Genomic DNA, 18,587 nt, shown 5'->3' with positions numbered 1-18,587 from the left:
AGGCAGCCCAGTGTGTCTGCATGTCTCTTGAAACTGAAAACAGGGAACTAACCTCAACTGTAGATTTTCTTACATCACTTTAACCTGATTTGACATGGCAGAAAACATCAGATGGGAGACAAACAGAGAACTATATCTGACTACTCAATGCATACAATAAAATCTCAGTTTTGGCCTGTGAGTCAGACTGACCTTTGTGTTTATTAGCTTTGACATATAAAAACAAAGCATGTTGCCCTCTTTTGACCATGGGTTGCAGAGGCTGTGTGCTCTTTTCACCACGTCCATTCCTCATGTACAGTGTCAGAATATACCTGCTACCACACAACCATTAGATATTTTAAGTACAAGAAAAAGACAAAGATAGATAACAAAGAAAGAGAGAGGGAGTTGGTGATTGTCTGATGCCGCTAAGTAACCCTTGACAGTTTTGTTAGAATACAGAGTGTACGGTGTTTTCATTGGTTGCAGTTGAATATTAAGTGGATGCACACATACACTCATGTACACACACCCTGAACCCTCAAAGAGATGTCTGGACAGCTCGATGACACATGAATACATAATGACAGACAGAAAGTTTTGCAGTTTTCGTAATTTGCTACTTTGACCTGAGCCCATATTTATCAGAGTTCCAAGAAAGACAATTTAAGTGGTCCAATTCCAAAACCCTACGATTTAAAGCAAGCTCGTCACGTTCTCACACTTCACAATCTCCTCCAAATCTGCATCGCCACATCACATCTAGTTTTATACTGGCATGGACAGACTTGAGTCTTGTTCTAAAACTTTTGGGCTGCTAAATTATTTTGACCTATTATGAATATAATTTACAAAACAGTCCTCTGTCTCTGTACCACACCCATCTAGGACCCTAAGATGGACCCTAGGATAAAACTCTTAAGCAACAAAGGAGCCTTTGGAGCTCTCTAAAAATTTAGGAGCATTTTTAATTGAAAGATAGTGTCTGAGTAAATTTGTTCAAAATGAATATGGGCCCAGCAGACAGTGTCACATTCTGATATTCACAGTAGTCTTATGGATGTTATGGGTTTGATGTGATAACAGCACTAACAAACTCTGAAGGTGTAGATCAACTTTTGCAACATAACAAGAGAGGGTTTGCTCACTGTTCGGACACTTTCACTTAACTTACTTACTGAACGGCTTTCCTTCCAGACGTTTTATTGGAACAATGCTGGTTCACACACAAAATAACCAACCCATGTGAAAATATTTGACCTAGGCAGAGGTGAGATGGTGCAATCCAGTTCTTCACTTGTTCCTCTAGTGTCCCACAGTGTGCAACAAGTCAGCTCCGGGGTTTGCCGAACAACAAGCTTCTTCTGGAAGGCGAGAGTCTGACAGGATTCAGAATAAGTGCATAGGTGGAGAAGCAGAAGCAGCCTGTCCCGCTGAGATACTGACACTTCTGTCTTTTTTTTTCCTTGAATACAAGAAGCTGCAAATGACAACAGGGGCCTGATAAAGACAACATAGGACAACATACCACAGACCAGACACACACAGAATGGGTTTAACGGTGCACTCTGGTTAATTGGATTGGACGGTGAAGAGCGTGGATGTCCAATGGGTCTGCCACACGGCCGACTCCACGTCATGTGACCTCAGCGAAGGCGATGTGATTCTGCAGGGTAGAAGGGAAACACAAAAGGAAATCAGAAAAATGGAAAGAAGGAATTCAGGACAGGAACATTTTATTTGGATGAATCCCTTGAAAGTAATTTGAAGCTGCTCTTGGTTATGGGCTCTTTTTACGGTTGTAGTTTTTTTGTTTTCCTTTTTAATGAAAATTCCAAACACCATCAGCCAAAGGAATCTAGAATGATCTCATAATGCCTCCTGGAGTCACATGTGACATTAGAGTTCAGCCACAAATATATCTCTGGGGAAAAGCTCCAAATAAAAGAATAAATTAAGGTAGCTTTCACAGCAGAAAAAAAAAAAATGAGAAAGAAAGAAGTTTCAAATAGAGGGAGGTTTCAAGGAAATTCCAGCATTATGCTACTACTTCCAGCATATTTCAATCTGCTGTATTTCCCATAAATGTGGCCATTGTGACTCTATAGGTCACGCTAACTTTGCATTTGCCACCCCAGTTGTAGAGATTTGGGGAAACAACAGGCACTTGTTGACCCAAATGTACATTCCTATACTGTTAGCTGTAATAGCCGTTCCAGGCGGTTACTTTGGGTCAGATACTAAGACAAGAATTTGAAGTGATTCTTGTGAAAATTGTGTGAAGTTTCAATATTAAGTGTTGTTATTGGGTCCTTATTTCTTAAAATTGTTACAACAGAGATGGTACTTGAAGAGCTAGAACAACTACAGAGTCACAATGACCACATTTGAGAAGGTATACCTGAATTTTCTCCTAGGCTAAGAACCTCCATAACTCCCAAACACACCTTCGCAGCACTCCAGTCATTCTCATGAACTCCTAAACGTTTTTCAATTGGAAAGAGACTGAGGCTTGTCTCCACCATCAAGCAACTATCACAGCATTTAAAACAATGCCAGTGAGAGGCAGAAGCAGGAGAGGGTTGTTCATAGACACAAGATGCTTTGATTTTCTAATCCAACCTCAGAGGGTGTTTGGCTGTGTAGCATGAGAAGAGGAGGAGGAGGATTGGGGTAAAAGATGAAAGCCCTTTTCTCCCTTCGTCCTCAAGTAGCTACACAGCAAAGAGAGCAAGGACATGATGTCCTGTTGAGACTGTCCCTGTCAAAGAAAATGACAGCACTGGTTGTTTAAATATCTGTTTATGGTTTCTTGACAAGTGGTGGAACAAGTATATGTACACCTCATATGGCTTTAACACTGGACACGGCTCACATCCTCTCTCCTACCAACAGTCATTGTGGTTTAACCATGATTTGATTTTTTTTTTGAAGATTGTACCAAGTGAAACATAAAGTTTTGACATATCCGTCGTTTGCAGTAAAACATACATTGCCAACATTTATTCTGGTGATTGGGTTGAGTTTATTTGAGTTAAACAGTGTATGAAATATTCTGACAAGCTCTATAAATACAGTATAACAGCTGATAATAGAATCAATGGCAGCAGACCCCTAGGTAAAACATGACATTGTCAACTCTAAAAGTGACAGCACATTATACTGTCTGTACACATGCTAACTAATTAACTGATATCAACTTCCTGCAGATGTGTGAGCAGAGCCTCTCACTCAATAGGCCCTATTTAAGCAATTGATTGCACATGGTCTTAAGTCCATGGCGCAAATGCGTTTTGGGGCATATCCAACTACATTTTTATGTTAAACTGCGGACAATCTGGGGGAGGCACAAGGTACAAAGGGGTTGTGTTTAGGCTGCTGATTAGTCATGGGTGTGTTTTTTAACTGACTTGTCATTTTGCACTATTAAATAGAATAATAAATAAAGCAGCATCAACATACATTTGTCATCTTGGCGTACGACTAAGAATCAGCATATGGTACTAAAGCAAGAATGGCACACCACCACTATGACAGTCGACAGAGATACTGTATATGACAGTGACATATCATTAATAAGTGACACAAGCCAGTTAACACACTCAGAGTCACATGACTTGTGGCTGACAATCAATCTCCATTTATCTCAGCAGTGCTGTACTTTTATCTGACCAACACACTTCTTTACTTGAAGATGCTCCACTTGTGAATGAGCACATCTAAACTATGATGTAGATGGGATGCAACCAGAATATGTTGCAGTTACATCTTGTGTACATGAGAGGTCAAACAGCATCAAATAACGGACCTCTTATTTTGAAAGTCACAGTCCCTGATTTTGATCAGGATTGACGGTTATGTTAAAATAATCCCATCCAGCAGACTGTACATGTTGCGAGTTTAAGCCAATGGTTTCTCTCCCTTTTCATCCTTTAAAGTTTTTGATTTGACTAAGGAGAAATATTAGCATTTATATTGGAGGAAATATCCCCAACATGTGGTCATAAAATGAACTATAATTCACCCCCACAAATGAGGAAGTGTGATTTCCTTCTGAGTGTTTAATTAAAGCCAGCGAGTAATCTGTTCAATTTTCTACAGAGCAGATTTGGTGCAACAATCTGATCAAATAGCTATGTTCATTTATCTTTCAGGGAAATCATACTCAGCCAGTGATAAATGTATGGGTATGGTCTCTTCATGCTAGCTTCAGCATGTGGAAGAGTCAGGTGAAATCAATCCACCCCACCAAAGAAGAAAAATAGCAAAATAAAAGCGTGGAATTCATTTTTGCTGCTCAGATGTTCTTTCCTGCCCTGGCAGTTTGTTCACTGTGGCTTGTTTAGCTTCCAGCCATCTTTAGGCTGGGTTATTTTTAGAGCAGGCAATTTTCCACCAAGCCTGTCGTAGCCGAGGTGAGAGTCGCTGCTCTTTGGCAGACAACTGAGCGCAGGCGCTCTCAGCAGGAGGCTGTGAATTGAATCATCAGATACAGTAGGAGCTGTGTATTTTCAATGTTTCACTGCTAAATGTGTATCTTGTTAGAGAAAGCTAAAGAGAGCACAGCAGGCTAGAGTAAACACAAACATGCTGCTGTTACATCAGGCAAGATGAATTCTGAAGATGTAAAAAACAGAGAATTCACTCAGATTCAAAGAGAGAGCAGAAAAAGCACTTCAACCACATGTGCAAAATACTCTGGACACGTTACTTTAGGCTGAATTAGCCTCAACCTCTATTTGGCTGAATTGGATACAAACTGGTTTGTCAATGTGGACTTTGGCTACTAGCCCAACACATGGGCAGTTCATTAGTCCAATGGGCCAGCACTTGATCAGTATACATACAGTAGATTTGCTCAAAGGAAATTGAACTTGGTTATACCTCGACTTTTTTCTTTAAATCATGAAAACACTGTACTCACCAAAGTAGTAGCCAAGATCTCGGGACATGTTGACATCACTAAAAAAATGTCTGACACACGATCATTGTAACCCGGCAGTTCATCCAGATTATCTCAGACACTTTATTTGAAACCCTTTTGTACAGGAAATTCAAACCAAGGCTTTTCAAAATGTGTTCAGAGACAGTTAGTTCTTCTCTGCATGTAACAAAGGTGATGTCATTTGTTCCTCCATCTCGACATCTACACTTCAGTCATTAGATGTTTTGTGTCATAGTGCACTGAGATTCATATCAGTTAATGGCTTTAGGACTCATCATCACTGTGACTTGTGACTAGACCTGTACACTACTGCACTGCACACAAGTTTTGTTACATTTATGCCTGACATCCACACTACTCCGGCGTTTTAGGACATCTAAAATGGAGAGTATTGGAACTGCTTCTGGACCTCATTTTAGTTTGAAAACTCCACGGTTTTAATGTGTGTTTTAATGCAGACAGGCAGAAATGGAGACTACTGGAAATGATGATGCCAACTTCCATGTTTGCCTCTTGACTGCCACTGTGTGTGCCCTTTTCTGATTCGTCACACCCCTGACATGTTGCCATTTACCATAAGAGAATAACGATTTCTGAACTTGTTGTTGATACTAGCATCTGTATGCAGTTGTGCATTTTTTAATGCTACTACAGTCCAGCAAGTGCAAATGTAGGCAGAAGTAGCATTAAAAAAATGCAGAACTGCACACAGATGCTAGTATCAACAATAAGGTCAGCTCAACATGGAGTGCCAGATTTGGGCACTTGTGGGAAAATTGTATTAATGAAGTTTTGAATGTCCTGGTGGGCTCTCATCAACCTCAGGGAAAGACTACATATGTATGTCAGTGACAAACGTGAAGTAATTTATGTGTTATGATATTTAGTTTAAGAAAAATAGCATAATCTGGGAGGATTTCATGAATAGCTGTCACGTTTCACTGCATCACCATTTTTGTCCTGATATCTGTTGCCTCAGTACCCTGGTACCTGTAACATATATTAGAAATTAAAAACAAGATAAGTAAATAAAAAGGAGTAAAAGTAACAACTGTTTGTATATTTTCTGCAACTAAGCAACCAAGAGTAATCAATCTGCCTACTGTTTCCAGCAGCGCATGCATGCCCACTGTACATGAATGGTCGAGTGATATGCGTTTTCAAGCGTGTCAGAGAATAGACCTAAATGGTGCTAAAACACTCGTTTGGACGGAGATGGTGTATTGTTTTGAAACGAAAAAGTAGTAGTGTGGATGTAGCCTAAAAACAACCCATTTATCTTATTTATCTTCTCTGCAGTACATCAGTAAGCCACCTATGATCTGAGGATTGCCTTAATCTGGAGGTTCCCACATTCAAAACTGAATCTTTATTTCTCATCTCTGATCATTCATGTGCCTGCAGTGGTTAGATCTCAGCAGAATTTCATTCCATATTGTTTTTTTGTGAGTTGTTAGAGATGTTGACAGTAATGATATTAGGGGAGAGAGATCTGGAATAACATGCAACAACAGGTCCCCATTAAATTTTAACGGGACATTGTGGATCATGCTGTTGAAGTCAGATTGATTTACTGCTGGTTTGATGTCCTTCTTTCATGTTCTTTACCATTTGGATTCTTATCTGTTATTTATACGTTAGTATCTCTGTCTTGATGTTCATACTCTGTATAACTAAAGATTGAAAGGAATATTAATGAACTTTGTGACCAACTGCAGTAAGTATAGCAGCTACAGGAAGTTTGAGCTGTGATGGATTATTGAACCTCTTGTGTTTCTTGTCCTCCCTGTGTCCTTTTCAGTGATGTCACCATGTTTCTAATTAACTTGGTTTTCTGAGCTGATAGGAATGATGGACGACAGCTTTAAATAGACATACAGCTGTTGTCTTTGTCTGACCAAGTATTCATCTCAGCTGTTAAAGTGATGATACAGTGTTAGGAGACAACAGAACTAATGGCTTAACCGACAAAAATGAGACCCAACTTGTAAACCAGAATCATCCTTACATACCAAGAGACATATTTTTACATGTGAAACCACCGGCTGATATTGTGTTGTATGTTAGAACATGTCTGTCACTGAACGTAAGTATGCAGTATTAATAAGTACATGTCCATAGAGTTGTATGTAGGAATCAACACACCAGATCAGTGCTTTTTTCAATCAAATGACCTCAGAGAGACATTCATATTCAATACTAAAACTACCAGTGTTCGTCTTGTTGATGTTTCAGTGTTGTCATTTTTTAAATATAAACACATGGGATGGATGATCTGGATTTAAGTCAGATCTGCAGAGCAATATCAGCCGGTAGTATCAGTTTAATTCAAATGTGGAATAAAAATAAATGTACAGCTGAGATGTGTGCAGAGATTTGGCAGAGCTCAGGCTTTAAACCATTTCATAGTTTGTTGCCTTTTGTTTCTGAGTCGCTGGAACCAGTCGAAGCTCTGCAGCCAGCGTAGGAAGGCCAGGAGGCGCTCCTTAATGTAGCCACACTCTTCTTCTTCATCATCCGTCTCCTACAGCAGCGTGTGTGTAGGAGTGTCATTAAAATGTCGACACAGCTACATGTATCCTTAATTAGGACTAATGGGTGAAATTGTGTCAGAAAACAACAATAACTGTGAAGATGACCCTGCTGTCAGTCATGTAGTAAGAGTAAATGGTAACTTTCAGAAACACTAAATGTAAATGTGCTGTAAAACAGCAATGATCAGCTCTACCAGGGTTAGACCAATATGGATGTTTTCTCAACTTATATCAAGGCAACAATGGCTTTTTATTAATTATCTTATTGGTTAGTCATTAGCTCCCACTTATGATAAGATGGGAACACAGTAACAACGAACAACTGATTCAATTCTTGAGTTATCTATAATTTGTTTTTATTATTAAGTGATGTGATGATTAGTGATGTCTCAAAGTTGCTCAGTTTTTCTGACCAGGCACTATAACTTCGAAGGTTTTTATTATTATTTATTTACATTGAACCAGAAAAAAGCAGCAAATTCCCAAATCTGTGAAGCTGGAAACAGCATATATTCAGCATTTTTATATATTTCATTGTAAACAATCAAGCACGGATTTATAATAGTTTCACTGATTAATTACACTTCAAACCAGACCTCTATATGTCTATCAACTGATTGATTAATGTAACCAGTTATTTCAGACTAAATGGACATGGATACATAGTGGTATGATTTTATTCAGCGGGTGAAACCACCAACAATAAATATAACACTGACAACACTGACACCAGCATCACGTGTCATATCCTGCTGACTGATTGTAGGAGACACCTGTCACTCTACATTTAACATGACTTAACCTTTCCAGGTGTGCTGCCAAATCATCAAATGTCAGGAATTTGGATGTCAGTGGATATTTTATTTTCCTGCGTAACCCTGTGTCCTGCAAAATCTACCAAAAATCCTACCAGCTGGCTTTGCCAAATATGGTTTGTAAGACTAATATTTGCTGCCTGGCTTATGTTCATTCGCTTTCTTTCCAAAGGTCAGGGCTTTAACGATGGAGATTGGGTTCACATCCTACCACAACCTACCTGTCAAGTGTCTGTAACTTCAGACACTTGACAATATGATAATGTGAGAACTTCCATATCTAGGTCCCATGATGACAACTGAACCATCTCCAAAACAAAATAACTAAGCTGGGCAGCATAACGTTCCTTAGAAAACATGTTTGCTTGTGCAAATTACCTGTAAATGCACAAAATGTTCATATTTCACAGGTTGAATGGCCACTTTGTTTTCAATTGTTTATTCAGTGTGACATCATGCTCATGTTAGATATTTTCTGTGTAGAACAGTCCCTCTCTAGAGCCAGTGTAGTGTTTGTCCCTTCTGGGCTACTGTACAAACATGCTGGTGCAACATGGTTACTAACAAACACTAACAAGGTTAGTGAGCTAATAGGAATGATAAAAAAAGACACCTTGTTTTTTTGTGTGATAGTCAGCATCACAAGGAATCTAATAATGAACTATGCATATGGTAATACAGGAATAAAAACAAATCCTTGTTTTAGCCTGTAACCCAATAAGAAAGGGGAAAACAATATAGTTTTAACACTATTTAAAGACACTTTAAACTATTCGTTATCCGTTGGTGGTTTTTATAATATCTGGTTTTAGGAGGCGCTGTAGCCTCCCTTTAAAAGCCCTAAAGCACTACTCCTGTGACTTTTTCCTTTGAAATAACACAGAACATTGTCATTGCTGTAAATTGTCTACTTATTACCAATAGATGTATAAGTAATATGGCTAAGATGCTAAAAATATGAATATGTTGCTCCTAAATTTTGTGCTGGTGCTCCAAACATTTACTGTAGCACCACCAGTGCTACTAGCGGATACAGTTGGTCTGGAGCCCTGTTGACACAGAAACTATGGTGGCTTTTTCTAGGAGCAGTAAACCGAATGTTGTGAAAATCAAATAAGCATATTGACTTAAATGTGCTCAGACTGAAAGCAAGCAGTTTTTGGGTCATTCAGTCATTTAAGTCAAATTTGACCTTGTTTATCTCGAACAGCCAACTGTGAATTAGCTGTAAGCTAGTTAGCAAAGGATGCCGTGACCTTGTTTGTAGGACTGGTTCTGTTTGTTTGTTCAGGTCTGCCTCTTACTGGACTTATAGACTCACTAGTTTGCTCAAGCTGAAAAATGTTTCACTCATGCAAATGCTGGTCCTTTCATTCACTTTGCATGCAAAGACCTCAAAAATGAGCTCTTGCTCTGTCTGAACATGCACTATGAATTGGAGTACGTTTGTAAGTTCAACAGCCATGTTGATCTCCTCCACACTTGTTTCTATTTTTGTTTGGCACAGGCTCTGGCACATGAATATCACATTATGACCCTTTACCTTGCCCTAAAAGTTTGGTGCAGGTGTCCAATTCAGCTTTCAATAAGCTCTGAAGCTATTTGAATCACTGACGATGTGGGCCACCATTCAGAGGACTGAAACTCAGCTACTAACATTTTGAATAAATTACTGGATCTATATGAGTAACAAAACACAACTGTAACTTTTGCATTAAAATTGTCACATTATAAATCTGGAGATTAGTAAGGCTAACATCTACCATCAGCTCCATTACCATTACTAACCTTGAGAGTGTTCAAGGAACCATATTGGTCTAAAGCTGATGTTATGAGTTTACTTCAGTCAGAGTTTACAGTATTTCAACATGGACAGGTGTTCAGACTTTATTCAGGGCATACAGAGGTGCGTATTTGAGTGCAGATGTGTTGTGTTGTACTGCACTAACCTGTGAAGCGATGTATTTCTCCAGAGGACTCTCCATTCGGCCCATGTTCAGAATGGCTGTGTTGGGTCGCTGCTCCGCTGGTGACTCTTCGCTCAGCAGTAACTTGCCTTTGAAGTTGTGGACCACACACACCACCTACAGAACACACACACACACACACACACACACACACACACACACACACACACACACACACACACACACACACAACAAATTTGTTACATACATGGATAAAAATGACACCAAGTGATACACACACACACGCACACACACACAGACACGGAAGTCTCCCAGCAGAGGACACAGATGTGTGTGTAACTGAATTTCAGGACTGATTCCTGAGTGGTTGGTTGGATTAAGAGAGTAACCCGTGTATGTAGGTCACATATGTATGTATTGACTTCTTCCTGGAGGTATACTGTAGTTATGATGGATGTGGGTGGTGCATGAGCTCCTCTCATAAAGAGAGAAAAGGTGGTTTTGAGGTTCGTATTGAAATAACCAATTTGAATTCGGCTGAGCAGAGAAGAGATACACAGACCTCTGGGTGCCTGAGCACTGTCGAGTTTTGTGCAGCCCATTATATCACACAGAGCAGTGCAACGTGGAAACTTTGTATGGAGGTTCACAAAGCTCACTAGCTAACTTAAGAAAAGTCATCGACCATAAACACCCAATCCATCAGCTACGGGCCAAACAGGGAGTCACACACCAACTGAACTGGGATGGAAGCTTGATGCCATTCCTTCTGCTGCAGTATTTGAAACAAGAAGCACTTTACACTAATTTAGAGTCATTGTTACAATATACAGACATTTTACCCAGCAGGAACTTAAAACAATTAATTCTGGAGCTCTGTCCCTAAGCTTATATACAATGCTTATCAGGCCCAGATGTAGAGGGGTGCTAGTGCTAGTGTACATTTGTTACTAACACATATTACTTGATACATTGTTGGAGCACACTGGAGGAGTTGCCTCAACTTTGATTTAAGGAGTTTTGTGAAAGTAACCTGTAACTGCTGTCTACTGTAGCTACAAGTTAGCCTTGTTAGCTGACTCTGAGCACCACCGGGGAGTGTTGGTGTTTACAACGCTTTCTCAGCAGCTTTGGGCCACAGAGAAGGAGGTTTTCAGGTCCAGGGCCAGAATGGGCACCAGAACCAGAGCTCAGCAACCTCTACAGACACCATAACAGAGGTGAAGAGATGATGGAAGAAGCTAAGAAGAGAAGAAGAGGCTGGAGAGTAAATCTCAGATTGGCTTTTAGTTGTTAGCGACAGCTTTGCTAAATAAAAGGCAGCAGACAGAGGAGAGCTGGACTTGTTCTTGAATAGTTAGTGGCATTAGCTGCTTGCTCTGTTAGATGTCTTGTGTTGTTGCAGTTGCTTGATGTTTGGCTGTTAGCAAAGCTGTCAACATTTTTTTTATCATAAGCCAAGTCAGCCCATTTGGACAGAGGTTTAGCTGGTAGCAGGTTATGACTAAGTGTTACTGTCCGTCTTCAGGTTGCGTTAGCTTGGCGTGCTGTTACTGTTCAGAGATGTGTACAGCACCAGTGTTAACTTTGGCTGCCACATGACAAAAATACCTGAACATTATGTTTTCCTCAAGACATAAGCTTTCCAGATATAACATTGTTATGACGTGCAGAGTTTTGTTTTCACACTTTACGTTACATTACATCCTACAGAAAACTGGCATTTGTGTTCACCACAAATCACACACAATACAAATTACATCGTAATGTTGCTTTAAGTTTTAATAATCCTAATTTTATTTGACCAAAAATGCCATTGCATCACAGAAGACAATAACACAAGACAGATTGTATAAACAAAGATAAGATCCAATAAGATAAATCAAAAAACATTATTTCAGTAGACTTGTTAAAGTGACTAACAACCCTGGTAACACACAGAAGGGCGTTTTTAGCTCTTCCTGTGGTTCCTAAATGTTGGTTTGTATCCTAATGTTGATGCATCTCTTTTTTTTTTATAAGATGCATTTACGGGTTTACATCTCAATACTTAAAACCACATTATTGTTGTGTGCCACAACCCATCTGCAGGGCGTTTTAAAATCTTTACTGCTCCCAATATCTCAACTGTGTTTTATGAAGATAATTTGCACATATAAGATAGCATCCCTGCAAGGGCAGGAGTGGGCTAATCTGCTCTCTGATTCACTGTTCTCTCTGATAATGAGAGCTATTGTTTTATTAGTAGGAGGAGAGTGAGGAGGACGAGAAGAAAAGATGTGAGGAGAGACAAGAGTAAAGGAATATGAGAGAGGAGAAAATAAAGCGATAAGAGAGGAGAGGAGAGAGCGGGAGAACCAGAGAGGGGGGAGAGGAAATGAGAGGAGATTAGAGAAGACAAGAGGAGAGGAGAGGGATGAAGGAGATGTGAGGAGGGTAAAGGAGATGAGGGGAGGAGAGAAAACAAGGGGAGGAGATAAAAGATAAGATAAGGAAAGGAAAGGAGTGGGAACGGGAGGAACCAAGGAGAGAAAAATCACAAAGACGTGTTGTCTTTGTGTTTTTCCTTTCTCTGTCCATCACTAATGGCACGTTTTTTTTTATCAGGGCCAATATTAATGGAGCTCTGTGTAAGGAAGCTGAGTGAGGCCTTATTACAGAGCCTCTGTCTTTCCAAGCACTCTATCTTTTACAGCACAGAATGTACTGGCCTTTCTCCGTTGAACATAAGAAGAACAAACTAGGATGAAAAGGGAAAAAAGGGGGAGATGATGTTCTTTTGCTGCTCCTTTCTTTCTGCTGCTGCTAGGAAACATGCTGTATCTGGGGCCCACTCATCAGCACTTTGTGTTTCATGATACTGTGCAGCACAGAAAAGCCTTCTATAAAAGACATGTGTACAGCAGAAACATGGTGGTGCTGTGTGCAGCTAAACTCTGTGACCCTGCTGGATGTTGTACAGGTCAACTCTCTGATACCACAGGGTCTTTCTTCATCTATGGCTAATGTTGAACTGTTCTTTAACCGAAAAGGATGATTAATGTCATTTCTCCAAATAAAAGCTAGAATTCATATAATGACATAGAACAATAATCTCCAACATGCAGCAAGGAGGGGTGTGGTCAGCATTAATGAAGGCCAATAACTGATAAGAGCCACGTTCAGGAGGGGGAGATTACCTGTTCTGTACTGTAATAGCCCACATTTACAATGTGGTTCGAGTATTCAGGATAATTTACATTCCCACAGAACTAACTGATGTGCAACAGTATAACAGTCATGCCATGCTAATCACTCTGCTGCTCCTATTTTCTCTCAGAAGTACTGTTTTCATTTACAATGCAACTGTTGGATGAGTTGCAATCTAATTAGGTTAAAACCTTTGTGTTCCCCACATGACGGACTATAATCACTTTGATGATCTCTGACTTTTTGTCTAGCTTCATAATCAGGACAAATTTCTCATTTGCTGTACCAATGACATTCCCATGAGCCTCTGCTGCACTTTGTGTTTAGTGCTAATTATTTAAATTCAGTTCAATACTTTATTGTGTTGTCAATACAGTTGAGTGAACACAACTCTGTGCAGCTCTTAGAAACATAGGAGAGACAACACAGATACATATAATAAGAGCAACAGAAACAGTTATACACTCAGGCAGAAGTAATATTGTTAGCTAATGTCTGTTCTGCAGCTACAAGAGCTTGTGCATCAGAGTTCAAGTCACGGACAGCCTCAGGATATGTGTTGTTCCTGAGGCAAGATATCCTGCACTTAAAACACGGGAATTACACCAGGCTACAGCAAAGTATGGTGGAGCCATGGCTTCCGCTGTCGACAGCGTTTGTGTAATTACTTTCACTGCCAGAAGGAGGAGACAAAAGTTCCACACTGCAGATTTTATGTGGCTTGAGAATTCATGTTGCAATGAAAACTAGAATTAGAAGAGGACAGAAGTAGTAGAGTGCATACCTCCGCCATGGCCCAACAGTCCCCTTCAAATATCAAATAAAACATATAAATCCAATTGATCAAGATTTCTATTTAGATTTCCATTAAATTGCTCCCACTCACAGATATCAGCCATCTTAATAGGCCTGATTTTTTTTCATCAAGACCTATGCATAATTCCCGGAGAAATAAATTGAATGTTAAAGAAAGTGAGAAAAAAATCCTGGATCCACCCCGTTATCCAGATCCACACAAACAGTAAATGGGGTCTATATTCTGGGCTGCGACCCATCCTCCATCCAAATTTCATGGAAATCTGAAAATCTGAAAAACCATAAACTCCTTTGTGGAGGTAAAAATATATTGTTCAGTTATCAAAGACAAAATAATACAATAAAATGTGCACATTAGATTGTAGATTGTATTTCACTTTATTTCCTTGTTTTTTTTCATTATATATCTTCTATCAACTCTCCATTCCACCAACATTATATTACTAACACTTACATTAATTATGTAATTGATTTTTTCCTCCATCTCTATCAAAAGGCAACAGAGGGATTTGAGGTAAATAACTACCTGGTCAACTGAGAAATTCCGTTACCTCTTTCTGGATGTGTGCATAGCATAGGAAGTACATGAAAGTATATATAATAATATAGTAAATATAGAACCATCACAGCTGGAAAAACTGTATGCATGTCTCCTACACACTCCACAGATCTAAATACCTCTGTCCTACATAAACACACAGTGAGTCTCACCAGGAAAGTGGCGATGGCAGTGCCAATGATGAAGCCTGCAATGACGTCTGACCAGTGGTTGCGGTATTCAGCCACACGGTTCAGACCGGTGAGAAATGCCAGACACATGAGGCCGAGAGACAGCACCGGCTTGGCCAGACGAGTGCCCTTCGCCTGCACCGTGCACGTCACATACATCTGCCAGGGAAGAGGGATGCAAGGATTAGATCATCTGAACTCTTAAACATCTTGAAAAATCACTAGTTCTGTAAGCAAGCAAAAAGAAACTTTAACACCTTATTCACCTACTTCAGTCCGTCTGCACTTACTCAACTAAAACTGTTGTGAACCCTGCAGAGTGCCCTGATGGAGGTGATATCTGTTTTTGGTTATGTGGTCAGCAGCTCTGTATCCTACAAACTATGTTTCTAAACAACTAATCTTTAAGAGCAAAAATGTTTTGAGGGAACCGTAACGCTGACAAGTTATTGTTTTTATGATCAATTTTAACATAATGAAGAAATGTTTTTTAGTATTTTGCTATAACGTATCATTACGAAGCATGTTGATTGCACAATGTACTGGCTATAGAATAATGACACCATCAGCATTTAGATCAATTCTCCATAAACCTCACTCTCATAATACTATTATATCTACCACCGGGCACAAAATCTCCTGGGAAAATGAAGGCTGACTTGTGATTCAGTAAGACTGGGAGCCTGGCATCATAACTATGTGCTTTCACATTTTCATTGTAGAGTAAATTAATGATAAACGCATGTTTTGTCCTGTGTTGTTAGTACTTGTTACTCTGAGGAAAACAGAAATGATCCAGGGCAGTAATACCATTTGGAAACGCCGGAGGTAAAAACGTTTCCACCTGGAAAGTCTAAACATATCAGTAAAATGTCCACTGCCGATGTAATTTCATTTGTTTGCCGCCAAAATAGGCAATCTTGCAATACACTTTCCTCTCAATAACCTCAACCACCACAGCATTATTCAACGTTTTTATGGTTATTTGTAGCAAATAGGGGTGTGAATCTTTGGCAAACTCATGTCCAATCCAATTCAGAAATCGATTTTCAATTCAAAACGATTTTTGATTCAAAATTGATTATTAATTGAGTGACAGAAAAGGGGGCACTATTTTCAGTCTTTTGCTCCAGATTTTTTGGTGCTAAACCATTAATTGGGATCTGTGAATCTGCTGAAATAGAATATGAGAAACAACTGGAAATTAAGTTAAATGATCCGTAGAAATATTTCAATGTTTTAAAATGTTAACAGCACCAATTAATGACTGAATTAATTTGAAAGCATGCATGTGTGTATGCGGATAACAAAATAATGGGGTGTGCTCTGCTGTGTTATTAACGTTATAAGTCTCTGCTGCACTGTTAGCTCCATTGTTGTACAAGACACTGAGCAGACGCAGAGTTTTTGAGGTAAAACAGACTGAGCAGAGTTATTTTCTTCAGTTTGTTTAACATGTTGAATGCTGCGGTGTGTGTTTGTTAGCTTGTTAGCGGTTGTCAGCTGGTCTTGATTGTTACTTCTGACTGCTGCTCCGCTCCATTAATGCTACAACGTAATGTCTCGTAAGGCATAAAAAGTGATCACAAACATGTGGCCTGCTTAATGTTCGTCTTGCAAAGGTGATTGATTAACCAGTCATTAAATAAAAGAAATGCTTGCAACCACTGCCTTGTTTGAAGATGAACTAGATAAATCTAGTGTGTGCTGTTGTAAATTATCCGTTTGCTGCACTACCCTCACACTTCAGTTCTGCCTATTTCGTTCCATCAACATCGTGCTCCTAAATAACATTAAGAAAATTGATTTTGACATTTCTGAATGGATTCTGAATCATAGAGATTAGAATCTCGATTCTTATTTGAATTGATTTCTTTTTCCCTACTACGGACTGTCAACATTGGGATTGGAGGGTTGCAAACCCTGGGCTCTGGTGTGACAGTCTTGCAGTTAACCTATCATCCACCCCGGCCACCTGCTGCGACTGCAGCATAGTACATGTTAGTCACTCAAAGAAACATTGTCTTTGAACATAATCCAGGCAGTTACAGTTACAACAATTACATTGTTCAGCATAACATAACTGTAAAAACAAGTAATATACAATCATCATTTCTAGGAGAAAGGGTTGGTGGTCAGTGTGTATCAGTTGCCACTGCCCCTTGACATATCATGTCCCTGCTCTGCAGTCCTAATTCATGTCATGTCATAATTGACAGATATTATCAGGTTGCACCGTGGTGTGTGTGTGTGTGTGTGTTGGCCTGTCCTTCACTGGGTCAAGGGAATTTCTCCCTGTGAGTTGTGGCTTGTATGAGCTGTCATATAGTATCAATTTTATACTTGATGATACGCAGACAAACCTGCCAGTTGACCTTTACAAAACACACATACACGCACACACACACACATACTATGTGTGTATGTGTGTGTGTGTGTGTGTGTGTGTTTATATATATATATATATATATATATATATATATATACTGTATATATATATATATATATATATATATATATATACTGTATATATATATATATATATATATATATATATATATACTGTATATATATATATATATATATATATATATATATATATATATATATATATATATATATATATACTATATATATATATATATATATATATATATATATATATATATATATATTTATACTGTATATATATATATATACTGTATATATGTATGTATCTATTTATCTATGTGTGTGTGTGCGTGTGTTCAGTTGTTTAGTTTCACAGTAAGACCTCATTTGACTTGAGACTCCTTAAGTCAACTTGATTTGTCCTAACAGCCTTTGCAAGCTTTTCACAGCTAGGTGCAGGCTCCAACCAATATTTCCTATTTAATGTCGGACATTAGCAGCTGTTGGCATGGTCACTATATCAGAGGCTTGTCAGCTAAACGGAGAGTGCTGCAAAATGAAAAATTCAACCTGGGGAGACGAGGCTGAACTGCTCTTCCTCTGCTCAGCATCAATCTCTTTCTTGCCATGTTCACATGGGTTCCTGTGGTATTACTGAGGAAGAGCTGCTCAGTCAGAGACACACAGATAGAGCTGTGGAGTCACTGATCACAGGGTTGGTGGTTCAATCCTCACCTCCTCCTGTCCACGTATCCAAGTGGCAAGATACTGAACCCCACTTTGCTTCCTATGGTCCTGCAAGCAGTGTGTGCTTGAATGGCAAAAACCTTGTAATGCATGGACAAAAGTGCTATGTAATTTTAGTCATTGTCAAAATGTATTTATCCTGATGACATATTCGCAAAACTGTACCAGCTGTTACTAGGAGAAATATATTGACACTAAACAAGAGTATTTCAATGTGTAATCTTTAATAAAACAACTATTAGTACCACATGGAGTAGTGGTTGTATTTTGAGTGAAAAAAAAAAAGTGAATTTCTGTGCCATTTCTGTTTGAGGCTGGTACATACCAGACCTGCACTGGTACGTACATTACTGCTTTGGGAAATAGACGGTCCAGCACCGACGAAGGCTCTCGTTTTTTTCGGTCTACGATGGACAATTTCAGCATGTCATTGTGCAATGGGGTAAATATTTTTGCTGAGTTTTGTTTTTTATTTATATTGTTTGTATTGTTCTTACTGCTTTTTTACTTT

At 39.1% G+C, this 18,587-nt stretch overlaps 1 protein-coding gene across 1 annotated transcript in view; it reads right to left on the bottom strand.

Annotated features, from left to right (window-relative positions):
* Positions 1-1,168: 1,168 nt before the first annotated feature.
* Positions 1,169-18,587, bottom strand: part of plppr5b (phospholipid phosphatase related 5b) — a 158,254-nt gene continuing 140,835 nt past the window's right edge. Inside the window, exons 6-8 of the mRNA XM_073488533.1 lie at positions 14,921-15,097; positions 10,226-10,360; positions 1,169-1,648 (exon numbers count right to left, since the gene is read on the bottom strand). Coding sequence (XP_073344634.1) covers positions 1,619-1,648; positions 10,226-10,360; positions 14,921-15,097 — 342 coding nt within the window. The 3' untranslated portion in view covers positions 1,169-1,618. The remainder of the gene's footprint in view (positions 1,649-10,225; positions 10,361-14,920; positions 15,098-18,587) is intronic.

This window comes from Pagrus major, chromosome 19 (genome assembly GCF_040436345.1).
Source record: "Pagrus major chromosome 19, Pma_NU_1.0".
NCBI lineage: Eukaryota > Metazoa > Chordata > Actinopteri > Spariformes > Sparidae > Pagrus > Pagrus major.
This window is presented reverse-complemented; position numbering and strand designations above follow the sequence as displayed.